Here is a 14,786-nt window from a genome sequence, read left to right on the forward strand (position 1 = left end):
GGGAATCTAGCCTGTCTGGCCTGCAGTGGAATCCAGAGCAAATGCCTTGCCCTGGGTTAATCTGGGCAACTTCCCAGCCTCAGTTTTCTCACCTGCAAATTGGGGATGATAGTCATCACTGTGCTGTAGCACTGTTGTGAGGATTAGATGAGATCATACATACTAACTGCACACAGTAAGCACTAAGTGAATGCTGGCAGTGACTGCCTTGATAATTAGCTGAGTGTCCTTAATCGCTCAGAGCCTCAGCGCTCCTCTGTGTGAAAGTAACATCAACCCAGACACCTTAGGGGTTTGTATGAAGTTTATATGAGACATGGATGTGATGTGCTAAGTAAACAATCTCCTGCTAAATCTTGGCTGATCCCACAATTTGCATCAACTCCCGGTCTGAATTAATACTGTTGTGAAGCATCTCAAGCCAAAAGCCCCCTTTCCATGCAAGTTACATGAGAGAGACCCTGATCGCTCTTCCAAAGTGCTAAACAACGCCCACGCTTCTTAACTTTACCCTGACCACTGGAATTAACCCAGGTTTTAACATTAACCATAAAAGATATGTGTGTTTGTTAAATGAGTGGTCTGGTGCAGCCAGTGTGTCTCAGTGGCTGAGCATTGACCCATGAACCAGGAGGTCACAGTTTGATTCCTGGTTAGGGCACATGACTAGGTTGTGAGCTCAATCCCCAGTAGGGGGAGTGCAGAAAGCAGCAGATCGGTGATTCTCTCTTATCATTGCTGTTTCTATCTCTCTCTCCCTCTCTGTTCCTCTCTCAGAAATCAATAAAATATATATATATTTTAATGAGTGGCCCTATATGGGACAAAGAAACCATGACATAACAAATGATAGGATGGCTATGACCAGCTGTGATGTGACCATGGATCCTGAAAGCACACTCTCTCTCGTCATTGGCTGCTCTCAATCTACCCAATCTCCGTCATCCATGATTCCTCCTGTCACACCTGCTAAGTCAAAGAAGCCCAGGGCAGACCCATTAGTGGAAGTACAACTTAGTTCTATCATAATTATGCCTTCCCACATCCCCAAAAGAACCACCCCAAAATAAAATGTCCTTGGAAACCAAAACTTAAACATGAGTATAATCTATTTGTTCCCCAGCCCACAGAATGCTGGCTCAGTTTGATACAAATGATGTTTGTAGCCACTAATTAAACAAATAAAATATTAGGCTGAGAGGAAATTTTTCAAATGCATTTATCTATTGAACTACTCTTTCAAGGCCATTCATTAAAATTAATAGCAGTTAATGTTCATAAAAATGGTTTTGAATTTCATGAGTTTCTTTTTCTTCTTTGAGTCTCCTACCCAATCAAAAGATCTTTGTGCTAAGTCTTATGAGCAGGGAAGAGGGTCTGGAAAATGATACTATTCTTTGAGGGGAGGGGACCTAGCAGTGTCTGCACAGGCAGACATGCCCACGCTTGCACACACACGTGCACACAGAGACATACACACTGTTCCAGCCCACTTTAAATTTTGGCTATAGCATATACATAATGTATTTATAAGCATAGTTGTCAACTTAATTGATGTCATTGCTAAAATGCCATCCCTTATTTTGTGGCAGTTAAAAGCCCATAAGTTCCATGAAGTAGTAATTAAACTTGTTCTACCAACCTAAGTTCCCTTTGCATTTGTACCTAACAGGGATTCAGCACTTCTCACAGAGAGTTTTACTAGAAGACATCTCAGTTAAGAAAGCATGTTTTTTGCTCACTTTCTGCATAACGAAGAGCTGGAGGCATCACTGTGGTGGCAAGTTAATTAACTGTGAGGAGCTGTCAGCAAGAGGAGGGGCTGGGAATCGAACCCCAGCTGCTGTTTCTCCCCTCTCACTGCTCCCTGGTCCTGTCCTCTGCTTCTCGCCCCACACTTATTTTAATCAGTGCATGGCATTTCAAGACGCCTTGATTATTTAACAAGTATTTAATAAGAACATATACCTAGAATAAATTCTAATTGTCTGCAGTTAATTTAAATTGTGCTTAAGAGCAGTTGAGCCAGTTTCATATGAACAGGTCCAATCCCATTAAAGAGATTGCACAGATTTCTTGAGAAGACGAGGACAAAGAATGTGAGTTTGAGGGTCCAGCCTCCTGCACCTGACTGTCTACACAAAGCCCCTGCAAGTTGTCATCTACACAAATCTCTTGAAGTTATCTACACAGGCTTCCTGCAGTTGATTGTCTAGACAAGGCCCCAGAAGGTGGCTGTCTGCACTGGGTGCCTGCCACTAGCAGTCTGCACAGTGTCTCAGCACAAAGATGTGTTTTTGAAAAAGAACCAGCCAGAGAAGATGAGGGCAATTGTGCAAGAGGTTGGCAAGACCCATGTCCTATTGCTGAGGGCCAAGAGTCTGATTCTGCAGGCAGGGGTCCTCTTGAGCCCCTTGATCATGCCGGTGTCAGGTCTGCAATCTGCTTCAGGAAGATGTTTTGGAGTCTGGGTGTGGAATGACTTGGTGAGGGAAAGGTTGAGACAGGAGACCAGCGTTTGGAGGCTGTAGTGGACAGGTGACAGAATGAGGGCCAAGGGGAGGGTTGTAGTGGGAGATTGGACAGGCAGGGAAAGAAGAGAGAGGAGGCAAATACCAGTATCTAGGCATTGCCTTTTCTCAACTATCATATGTCTTCCCTTCAAAACAGCTAAAATGAAAATGTTCCATTTCATGTGGGTTCATGGCTTAGTGTATCTCTTGTTTTTCCTCAGTGTAAGTTTTCTGCTTAGGACATACTACTTGAAGTCACATATTCTATGAACAAACTTGTGTTTCCACAGACCACAGAGCAGGCGCAGAAAATAAGGAGCAAATAGAACATTGTGCTGGATGGGGGACCAAAAACCAAAGTTCAGTGGTCTTCCAAATAAATAATCTCAAGGACACAGAGTAATTCAAATCCACTGAAGCTTACAGGAATCTCTTAAGAACGCTGTGTCCCCTATAGGATGTTAAGAAGCTCATTGACAACACTCCTGGCTTCATGAGTGGCGTTGCACAGCATCACAATGAAACTAACAAAAAATTACTGAAAACCCCAGTTAGCACCACTGGTTTTTTGTTATTGTTGAACTGAAAAGTGGGCACTTTAAAGACACTCTAGCCCAGCCAGTATGACTCAGTGGTTGAGCATCGACCTATGAACTAGAAGATAACAGTTCAATTCCTTGTCAGGGCAAATGCCCAGGTTTCTGGCTTGATCCCCAGTGGGGGACAGGCAGGAGGCAGCCAATCAATGATTCTCTCTCATCATTGATGTTTCTCTCTCTTCCTCTCTGAAATCAATAAAAATACATTTAAAACAACCAATGCACATGACTACACATCAAAACTGCACGTTTCAAAGAGTACCTCATGACCAAAGCTATGGCTTTGATTGCATCGTATTGCTTCTTGCCTTCTCCATCTGAAAACACTTGAACTCATACATATTCCCTGTGTGATTTCAGGTCACTGCACACCCAGCAGTGTCCCTGCCCACTGGGACACAGTCTGATAAATCAATCCAGCTCCAGAAAACAGGCCAGGTCCCAGATTTGGATGCTGTCATTCCTTCTTCCTGCCGAGTGTGGGGAAAGGTGGCCCTGGGCCCACAGCTGAGTCAGGGCTAAGGAGGTTTCCAGTACCAGGAATCACAGCCTGAAATAGAAGTCTTCTATTTTATTTGGCAACTATGTTGTTTAGCATATTTATATATTTATGTGTCCATTGTATTATATTTTTATTGTACTTATTTGGTGATTGGATCAGTTATTTCTCTCAGATGTCTAAGAGACACCTCTGAGGTCAGGAAGAGGTCTATTTCTGTGCTATATAAAATCAAACGTCAGGACATTATGCATTTGTCAAAATCATAGAATGTGCAACAAAAGGATGAACCTTACTGCAAACCTAAGGACTTGGGTTAATAGTAATGGGTCAATATTGGATTGTCAGTTGTAACAAATGCACCACACTAATGAAAGATGTAAATAAGAGAGGAAACTGTTTCTGCACTTGCTGTGTTGTGTTTATAATCCTAATACTACTTAAAATATAGAAACTATTTTAAAAATTAAACATATAAGATGTACACATGCTAATATTTGATTTTTTATATGATATGAGCAGTACAATGTGAGAACAGGGTCCAGCTTCCTGTGTGTGAAGTTAATAGCAAACTGAGAATTCAGCTAAGAGAGGCTGCCTTTGAAATCAACACCTCTGGTGAGCTGGTGACAAGTGCTCCTGCAAAGTCAGAGGTCCTTGATCACCGCCAGAGAAGGGGTTCAGAACTCAGAAGCCTTGACTATCCCAAAAGGCACTCCTGAGTGTGGCTGTACTGCACCCAGGCCAACAGCTGTTCACCTCCAAGGAAATAAGTGAGCTTCAGGCCCTCTCTATGTGACTTTGTCTCCTTTTAGGGCATTATTGGCCTCTGCTCCTTGGCCTCACACTATCTGAAATTACCTTGTTGCCCACCCAGCCCACACCCATTGATGTCCAACCCCTGGTGTCTTTGAAACCACATTCCCAGTCTTGCTCCCAATTTCCCCAATACACCTTGGCATTTAATCTTCCTTACAGCACTGGTGACCTGGCTTCCCATATGCAGAAGGGCAGAAGGAGGCTCAGCAGGGATGACCATGAACTTGCTCTCTACTGGGCCCTAGTGGAGTGCTGCTGCAGAACGTGAGGGCCTTCTACCCATGCCATCTCCACTATCTCCCGTCCCTCTGTGGGGTTCCTCAGGCCGTTCCCTGTTGAGGATCAAATGCAGCGTTAATTTTAAAGTTTTTACTTAAACTTTTGATATTTATACATTATAATATGTACATTGCCTTTAAATTTTAATAGATAGGTTAGAATATTTTAGAAGAAGTTAGATTTGGGGGGAAAAAACACAAGTTGGTTATTTTTATTTCTTACATTTCCCTGGTTTACTGTACAGTTTCTATTGAAAATATACAAGGTGTCCCCCAAAAATGTATACACACTTTGAATGATTATAAAGTTGGTGTTTATAAACACACAGTTCATTTTCAAAATTTAAAAGAATCTACAGAAATGAGTAACTTTTTTGTCAATGCCTGTTTTCAAACTGATGACCCTTCTGGTCCAGGCACTGCTAATAATGCAGAGCAATGGAATCACAAACAACAAGAATTATTTAAATCCATATTTATGCAACCTCAATTTGTCAGTTGTTGAGGTTTTGTACTGTAAACTTTATCTTTTATGTATCCCCGTAAAAAAAAGTCTAGTGGTAATTTAGGTTAAATGTTCTTTGTTCAAAGCTTAGTTTGGCTTCACCCATTATTTCAAATCAGGTAAACCCGAAAAAAAGTGAAAATTAAGAGAGTTAAAGCATGTATACATTTTTGGGGACACCCTATATTTAATGTACACTTTCAATGAAATTGCTTTTGAATTTTTGAATAATTCTTTCAGTGGAGCACAAATTATATGAACATCTTGATTACTATAAGGTAAGGAGTGATTCTACTGACAAAAAAAATCGATGGAATAAATACATAATTTGTGAATTATTCTGTCTTCATTTTATTACAAATTCAAACACTGCCCCCTCCCAGAACAGAATGCTCAGACATGCACAGTGACCACTACAGTCTGTCCTCTTTCGTATGTCAATGACTTCCATGCAAGTCATATTTTGTAATTTTGTCATTAGAAGGTATGTTTTCCCAAGAAAGAGGATAAAGCACATCATACTGAGCAGTTTCTAAGCCTGAGTTCCAGATGTTCACTATTCAGATACCGGTGTGGGACTCATTTGTCCTCTTGGCCTAGGTCCAAGTGGGTACCTCTGGGCCTCAGTAGGGTGAGGTCTGTGAAAGGGACAACAGGGGCAGTGGGTGATGTGCCTGGGCTGTGTGGGAGGAGGTGGACTTTGGGAGGAGGGCCACTTGGGCCACTCAGAGAACCACCCAATGAGAGTTTTGAGTGTTGCCACCTCCACTTCCAAAGGTCATGAATATCACTGTCATCATAGCACTGTCTGGGGCACCTTTGCCCAGCAGCATCCACCTTCAGAATGCATGTACTACCCCTTCTGCAGGACCACTGCCCGGAGCCAGGGGTGGGGCCAGCCAAGGCAGTCACCTGGCCTGTACAGAGCTCACACTCCATCTCACTTGGAACACACTCCAGGTGATGACCCCCACACGCTTCTCGGGGCCTCTCACACCAGATGGTTTAGAACCATCACTGGGTTTCTGCCAGTAGCATTCTCAACCTCAGAGTCACAGGCTGAGTGCCCTGGCCTGGGGGGTGCCAGCCCTGCAGCCCCAGCCCCAGGAGCTAGCCTTCCTGTTTACTGTGCCTGGTGTGCACTGTGCACCTGAACACTTGACGATCATACGGTCAGTAGAAATTGTTTATAGTATAACTCCCGTGAGGTCTGTCTCCAGCTTTATCTTCTTTCAAAGCACAGCTTTAACCCAGCCTCTTTTTTTAGAAAACATCCACCCCACCAAAATGTTAAACTGTCTCTCTCATCCTGGCTTGGGCTCAAATTCACACCCCCACTCCGACCCCCATCCCCAGCCAGACGTCCTTCTGGAGGAGGCAAATACACTGGGCTGGGCCCTTCCAGGAACCCCTGTTTATTTCTGGGCCCATTACCACCAGGGGCACTTTTATTTGAGGGGCTGAATATCACATAATTTTGAAACAAATGGTTTTTTCACTGCTTGAGAGCCAGGAAGAATAAACCTGGAACCCGCCTGGGCTTCCTGTTTAAATAAACTAATGTCATCGCTTGGTAGGCAAGGAACCTGATCTTGCCCCCACATTTCAGTTGAGCCCCCCTCCTCTGCCTGCCAGCCTTGGGGAGCTGGTCCCAGGGCACCCATCTGTCCCCCATTCCTCCATCTTGGCTCTGTGGACCCCCAGGGATCTGTTACCCCCAGTGTAATTGGGGGTAGGATAGGGCTGAGTTACCTCAGGGCCACAACTTCCCACAGATCAACAACAGTGCTCCCCAAAAGGTTACCAAGCACACCACCACCCAGATCCTATTCTCACCTGCCCTCAGCGCCAAGGCAGGGCCTCCTCTGTGGCCTCCTATAATTCCTGCAATCAAGGATCCTCTCCAACCTGTGGGAGATGTAGCTCCTAGGGTCCTGCACCTGACCTACCAGCGATGACCTCCCAGTTCAAAAGAGTTTGCCTGTCCGGGTCCCATGAAGAAAAGGGTGGGGAAAGGACTGGTTTGGAGAAAAGAATCAGATGTTAAAATAACATTTCCCCCTGATTCTGTAGCCTGCCCTTGGGGGCCTGTCTCGGGCGATACCCAGGCGATCTAGAGTGCTCGCGGGCGCCCCCATCCGGGCCGCGGACTGCAATGCGTCCACGTTGGCTCAGTCACCACCTCCATGAAGCCCTCCAGCCTTCTTTTTTAGGAGAAGCGCAGAGAGGGAAGGAGTGTGTCGAGGTGACTACATTCGTGTTGTGGAGCCCTGACATGTCTGGAAAAATTTCCTTGAAAAGAGAGACGTCACTGGCCACTCGCCCGCGGGAGTCCTGCGGAGACGCCAGAGGCTTACTCCCGGCTCTCGCTCCGTCTGTCTAAGGGCGTCCCCGCGGACGCCGCTCGCGAGGCCGCCCGCTCGCGAGGCTGCCCTCAGAACCCCGGCTCCGCGCGGGTCCCCGTGGTCACTGCCCGCCGCGGGCCGTCGGGGCCTTGCAGGAAGGCCTGTGCGAACCGAACGGCAGCTGCAAGAGTGTGTGTGCCGCTACCCCGCTCGACGAAATGGGGTGCACGCAGGGGGAACTGGGAAAGGAAGGAGACAGGGGGAAGGCGGGAGGAAGGTGCCCCGTGGGGGGCTACAGAGGAGAGCTGTCCCTCCAACCTGCATGATTGCCTCCAGCTCAACCTAGGAAGCCACCAGGCTTTCGATTCGCCGCGGTGGCCCGCGGGGTCCCTCCGCCGCGCAACCCCCGCCTCTGCGCGCAGTGGGGCCGGGTACCCACTCAGCACTCCCGGGAGGGAGTCTGAATACCTCGAACCTGCACACACACCCCACCCACAGAGACTGGAATCCGGGAAGCGGTGAAAGAAAGGGAAGCAGGGGAGTTGCCGAGGGGAGCGCTCCAGAGAAGGGCCTGGGAGATGCGAGCACCGAAAAGAGCCTGACTGGGGCCGGGAGCTGGATTGAGGGAGCCCGAGAAGGGCCCGGTTTTGGGGGTCACTTGAATGCAGCCTGGGGCGGGAGTCGGGGAGCCCCGAGTGGAGCCTCCTCCAGGAGCTCGGTCCTACAGGCATGTCGGTGGCGGGAGCTTGGGGACCCCAGACGCCCTCTCCCTTCGAAGGGACGGAGGCCTGACAGTGGCGGGAGAACATCAGCAGGCGCTGGACCTGGGCCTCAGGTCCGCGGGGCCCTGGGGGCGCAGCCTCCTGCGGGGAGCCATAGAAATGATTACAGTTATGTGAGAACAAAATACGCGCGCGCGGAGCCCAGCCTGGCGGGGCTGTACGTGCATTAAGGAGGCTCGGGCACCAGGGCTCCCCGGGATAAGGTGGGCAGGGAGCAGGCCCACCGCGATCGGCGGCCTCCTCCGGCGCCCGTACCTTTCCCACGGCCGCTGGCGTTTGGAAGGCGTAAGGGCGACAGCGGTGACAACCTAGGTCTTCCTTCCGCGCAGCGGAGCGGCTCCCAGGGCTGACACCGCCTCTCTCCTCCACGCCTCTCCGGCACCGAGCGGCCGCCCCGCCTCCCGGGCCACCTACTTGTCCTCAGCTAACCTCCTACTTCACCCCCCAACCTTCCGAGGAATCCCTTCCGCGCGGCCCCGGGCGGTAGGTGAGGTGGGAGCCGGAGTACACTCGGGACCTGCACCCGCGCCGAGCGAAAGCAGAGCGCCCTTCCCGTCCGCAGGCCAGACCGCCGCCCTGCCAGAGTTAGCCCGGCCTGGAAACCGAGTTTGCAGGGTCCTCCCCGGCCCACCCCTCCCCTATTAGAATAAGTCAGGGGTTAAATGTCCGCTTTGCCCTTTCTCTTGATCTTGGAGGGAAGGCAAGAACTGCTGGCACCTTTCAGACCTCAGACCTGCGCTGCTGCAAGCAGTCCCAGCCCCACTAACTTTGATCAGCCTTATTAATTCCAGCTGCGCCCTATTTGTTTGTCATTTTCCCCTTTTCCTCTAGGATCATTATTTATGGCAGGGAGGGGGGGAAAAAGGTGCGGTGTGGTAGAATGGAGACAGGCAAGGGATGTCTGCGAACAGGAGGGTGAATGTGAGTGTTTTCCCTAAAGGTCATCAAAAAGGAGGGGCCCCGAGGACCTGGTCTCCAGGTTCATTACTCAAAACCATTAGCTAATTACCGGATCAGAGAAAAGAAAAAATAAATATGAAAATAACCAAAGTAATTATAGCCCTGTTGTTGACACTAAAGATTAATAATTGATCAGGAGTTACACAGGATAAATTGTCAATTTATCTCCCCACAAGGATACACGTGCTTGTGTAGCATTGTTTTGTGTCTTCCCTGTGGGCATTTCCTGTGGAGATCAACTCCGTTCACATTGGGAGGCAGCCCCAAACCTCACAGTCGCTTCTTTAAGAATATTACATTTCATTTGTCTTCAGTTTCTTATGGGACAAAGTTACTCTGGGACACCTTAAAAACAAACAACTTTTCCCTTTTACCTTGGGGCCAAACTTAAACAAAAACATTCTTCCTCTTTCCTTGTTCCTGGGATTGCACAGAACAGAGTGATTTCATAACTCATTTCATTTTTATTACATTACCAGTATAGTCTTCCTTTATAACATCTTCAATCTCTACCTTTCTTAGAAAGTGGGAGACCGCTCTGTCCTCAGGAGAGGGAACACAGGCCTACTCTGTGTGTGTGTTGGGGGGAAGGGGGTGTTAGTGGAGACTCTCTCTCTTTGCAGGAGTAGCAGGTGAAGCATGCAAATAGGGGGTGTTTGCAGGTAAAACTGGGGTTATAGGTTTCTTCTCCCTCTCCCACCAAAGGCTGAAGTCCAAGTGCATATCATCAGATACCATATCCCTAGAGTTCCAGCCAAACCAAAGGGGATGGCTGGCCTGTGCTTTCATTATGGCCAATAGAAAGTAATTTTCAGCAACTGGAAAATTATATTGTCATAGATTACTTCTCCTTATAATAAGCCTTTAAAATATCTGCAGGGATTTGTCACATAAAGATTTGAAAAACACATCAAAGGGACATGTCTCCTTTACGATATGTAGAAATTCAAATGGTGTTAATCATAATAGCCACGTATCACAAACGTGTATTGTTCCCAAGATTGCCTCTTGGGTTAACACATTTTAAAAATGCTTGAAATGTTATATTTTGTAAAACTGTTAAAAACACATATTTAAAGTTCTATTTAAATCCTTAATTTGTAGTAAAAAAGTGGGGGAGGGACGTTTTCCTTGAGATTTCAATGCACTGGATAACTAAAGAAAACCTACACAGTGGATAATCATTGTATATTGCTTTGCTACTCAGGAGAACTTGCTAAAAATTCAGTGTATTTAAATTTGAAAAGGGTTGACTCTGAAAAGAGACATTGGCTTGGAATGTTTTTAAACTTATGTCTGTTTACCTCAACTCTAGCAGTGGAAGTTTAGGGCAAATTTATAACGAAACATTAAAAAATGAAAGGTCCCCTTTACTCATTTAGCCTTTTTAATAAATAATTTAATGCAATTTTAAATGACCCTAAAACTCACCCGGTTTTTGCGCGCGGCTGCTAAATTCCTGTGTTTTGTAGGAATTTTTTTGTTTGTTTGTTTTGCAGTGGTTTGCACCGCGCAGAGACCCCAGATACCTGATCAACGCGTGCAGAGCGTAGCCCGAATGAGCTTCGGCGGCCCGCGAGGGGGTGAAGGCAGGCGCCCCCTGGACTCCAGGCAGCGCAGACAGGCCCCAGTCCTCGCCCTCCGCTCCGCCCCTCCCCTCCTGCCTCGCATCAGACAAAGGTGGATGAAGTTCTTTTCAAGTTTCAAAGGCAGTGGCTGGGCAGCTTTGCAGAAACAATAACTCTTTTATTGGGAACAAATGTTGACATTTGATGGGCGCGGGAGGCAGCGGCCGCCGGGCATGCGCTCCCTGTGCTCTGGGCAGCGCAGGGCCTCCTGGCCCACCTGAGATTAAAGCGCGAATTCCGATAAATCAGCTCTAATGAACCCCGGACCGCAGAGGGCAGAGGGGCCACGGAGCCCGGAGTGTGATCGGGCCAGCACCCAGCCGCTTGCGTGGCTCCGGCTCCCCTTGTGCCCGCCTCCGGGAGCAACTGCACATGGCTGGCGACTATATTTTTAATTAACTAGATTTTAAAGCAAAAATAAAATTAGACCCCATTAATCCTTCCCCAATAAAAGATACCTCCTCACCCCCACCTCCCTTCATCTTAACTAAAGATCTGCATGGCGAAGAGCTCATAAATCACTCGGCATTTCTTTAAAAAGATCCCCCTAAACACCTGCAGGTTTTATGTTCTTAGTGTACATTTAAAAATCAAGTTCTCCAGGAAGAAATCCAGGTCAGGAGGCAGGGTGGGTAAGTTATGGAAATCTCTGATAATTTGTTGGGCATATAAACATCAAAGAAGATTCGTTAGCCTGGGCTAATCTCCTGAGCTGCTTTGAGTATTCACCAATTGAAAGGTGCAGTTGTCCCTGAGAATGGGGTCTGTCTGGGGTGTGTGCCTGTGTGGGGGGATGTATCACATGTCCAGGTAACACAATCTTCTGCTCCAAAGGGAGGCAGCTTTTATCCAGGCTTCAATTTCTGAACATATGCGCGGAGATCAATTTTTGCTGGGGTTTTCTACTCGCACTCTCCACACTTTAGGAGATGGAGTGTCTCCAGCGTTGCATCTTAATGAGGCTGTGTGGTCTTCCAGCGTTTAATTTGTTAAATATTGTTAACTTTCATCCTTTTCACTGAAGTCTTCAAAATACTCAACTTAGAATATTACATAAAACAGAGATATTGCCGCCATGTGTGTTGTATTCCCCGCGGATTTAGGAAAGATGGCTAATATTAATAAAAGCCAACGACTTATCAGCTTCATACTGTAATCTAAAAATGCTATTTGCTGGGCGGGGGGGAATCATTATCTTCACAGAAATTCTATGAGGTTTTATGTCTCAAACAAAAACAAGCAAAGACGCTCCCAGCAGCTCCCTGTAACTTCCACAGATGGGCATTTGTTTTCCTCCAGACATACTGCCCCAGTGGCCAGGCGCCCATGTGAACAACCCTCCTGTCCCTGAGAGAGAGCTCAGCTCCAAACCTCTCCTCATCTATTACTAGGGGAGGCAGGAAGAAGAGATAAAGAGTTCTGGACCCCAAATATTCACTTTAAGTCTAACCTCCAAATGGTTATATATCCAAAGCCAACAAAATGCCTAAGAAGTCACCGAAAACCGAAAACTGAATCTGCTCCTTTCCTCCACAAACCACAACCGCTCCTCCCACGGCCCAGTCAGTGTCCAGTTCACAGCCTCCTAGCTTTGCCTCAAGTACCCAAGATTACTTTCAAATACCCTTTCTAACAAGACCCCAGCAAGAGGCCACTAATTTCTACAGCACAAAAAGCCACTGGAGAGAGATCCGTTTGTCAATATCAAGCGGTCCAGCAATTTCCCATCCTCAGACACATGGGCCTATCTGAGCTGGCAGATGTTTAGACAAGATTTTATAAATTGTTCAATATCAGCCCATAATGAACCCCAACTGACCATTCCAAAGCAGCTAAAAGCACCCGGGACGTCCCCCGCTGGGATGCAATAATGTGCTCATGCTGCAGCATTATTAATCACGGAATAAAATAGATGAACCTCTTGAAAAATAAGTGTATGATTGATTAAAGGGCAATCTGAGGAGCTATTATTCTTGTTTTATAACCGTAAGTTATATTCACTCAATTTATCTTTGCAGAGGAAATAAATGATTGTTCATTTCTTTTCTGAAATTATATTATATGGATATCCATATAATTTTGCTGAAAATTAAAGTGACAGGTTTCCTGCTTTTATGATACTAATCAAAGGAAATATGTTACTTGCCTACAAATTCTAGACTTGTCCTATAATTAGATAGTGAGTAACACAATAATGAGGCAATAGTCTAAGGGTGTTTAAGCTTTTCTTTTCCCCCAGGGTAAGGGTAAGAGCCACTGAGAGGAAAATAAATCTCTCCTCCCAGTTTTCGCCTTGTGTTTAATGTGAGTTATACGAAAAGGAGAGTTAAGAAGTCATTCAATAAATCTGAATAATCTATGCCAATTTGGAAAATTCGGGCTTTAAAGTTATTTAAAATAAATAATCATTTCCATCAGTAATTTATGGTGGGGGTGTAACTCTTTACTATCCATGTTACCACAATTTTCCAGTTTACTTTACTGAGGAGGTAATAAATAAATATTAAATGGATCCTCAAGCACAGGGATGTCAGGTCATTTTATTTTGCCAAGCTTAAAAATATTTACACTAACAAGTATTTTGCATATTCAGAGCACAAAATTTTAATTTCCTTGCAATACATGTGTATATAAATAACCTAAACATCACAGATATCTCCCTACTGCTTATTTCTCTTCCATCTGCCTTTTTTTTATGAGCAGAAAGGGGAGGTTATTTTACACATTATCTTTAAAAAGCCTGAGGTCAGATCACCTGGGGTGGGGACTGCTGTCACTGCTATCCCTGGGGCTCTCTACCCAAAGCACTCTTTTAAGAAAAAGGAGCCCCAAACACCATGTTGCTGTAGTCTAGTCTGTTTTTATTTACAATTTAAGATATAAATTAGTAAAGAATTATTGTTAAACAACCAACAAAGATTGTATAACCAGCAATGTTCAAATAAAAACCAGGCAGAATTTATTTACAAAAAGTTTAGATTCCATTGCAATACAACTTGCATAAATTACTAGAAGCTTTATATCATTATAAAAATAAATATCAAATTTGTTTCCACTTTTTAAGTACTCAAGTTCTTCAATCACGTTTTATTTCTACTGTGTACATCTTTTACAAATAAATTTTACAGTAAATCCTATCACACCTATAGCATATATACCGTGGCAATGAAGTGATCAATTCAAGATATCCTGAGAAAAAAGATTGTTTTCAAAAGTCACACGTACATTGGGGAAGCTATACTATGCCAACAAATTCACGTCTATCCAACAAAAGTCTGTTCGTTTCGGTTAGTCTGAGTTGACAGTGCTCTGCGGGCTCCTTCCTTTACAGTGGCACAAGATGCGGTCCGGGTGAGCGCGGCTTTTTACGTCTGTGTATTTATGAACTTGGGAAGAAAGAATGGCCTGCTGACTTTTTTTTTTCCAAAGCAATTGTGACACCTACCTGTGGACCAAGGAAAAAACCAAATCATCCCAAATCTTTCAGTTCCACACCAACATCATCACATTATAAAAAGGAGTCATCTGAAAGGGCTCGGCCTCTTTCCCACCTTTAAGAAGTGAAATAAGTAATTTTGCCTATTTGTAAAATAGGTATTTTTTTAAACTGCTGTGAGCCAGAGGATCTGCAGGGTCCTATTGAGTCCATCTGGACTCAGGGGGATGGGCCTGATAACAGAGGAGTGCTTCTTGTCTCTCAGTCTTACTCTGCAAACATCATCTAGAAAGGTTTCTGATACCAAGTTTCAGTAACACTAGCTCATCAAAGCAAGTGTCTATTCCGTGTCTAGTGGAGCAAACGCACTCCATATTGCACACAAATTCCCAGATTGAGAATATATATATATATATATATAT

The 14,786-nt window shown here is 45.5% G+C and overlaps 1 protein-coding gene across 1 annotated transcript in view; it reads right to left on the bottom strand.

Moving 5' to 3' along the window:
• Positions 1–13,448: 13,448 nt before the first annotated feature.
• IRX2 (iroquois homeobox 2) overlaps positions 13,449–14,786 on the bottom strand; it is a 5,514-nt gene continuing 4,176 nt past the window's right edge. The window contains 1 exon segment of the mRNA XM_006779443.2: positions 13,449–14,373. Coding sequence (XP_006779506.2) covers positions 14,294–14,373 — 80 coding nt within the window. The 3' untranslated portion in view covers positions 13,449–14,293.

The sequence above is a fragment of the Myotis davidii genome, unplaced genomic scaffold, assembly GCF_000327345.1.
Source record: "Myotis davidii unplaced genomic scaffold, ASM32734v1 scaffold135, whole genome shotgun sequence".
Taxonomy (NCBI): Eukaryota; Metazoa; Chordata; class Mammalia; order Chiroptera; family Vespertilionidae; genus Myotis; species Myotis davidii.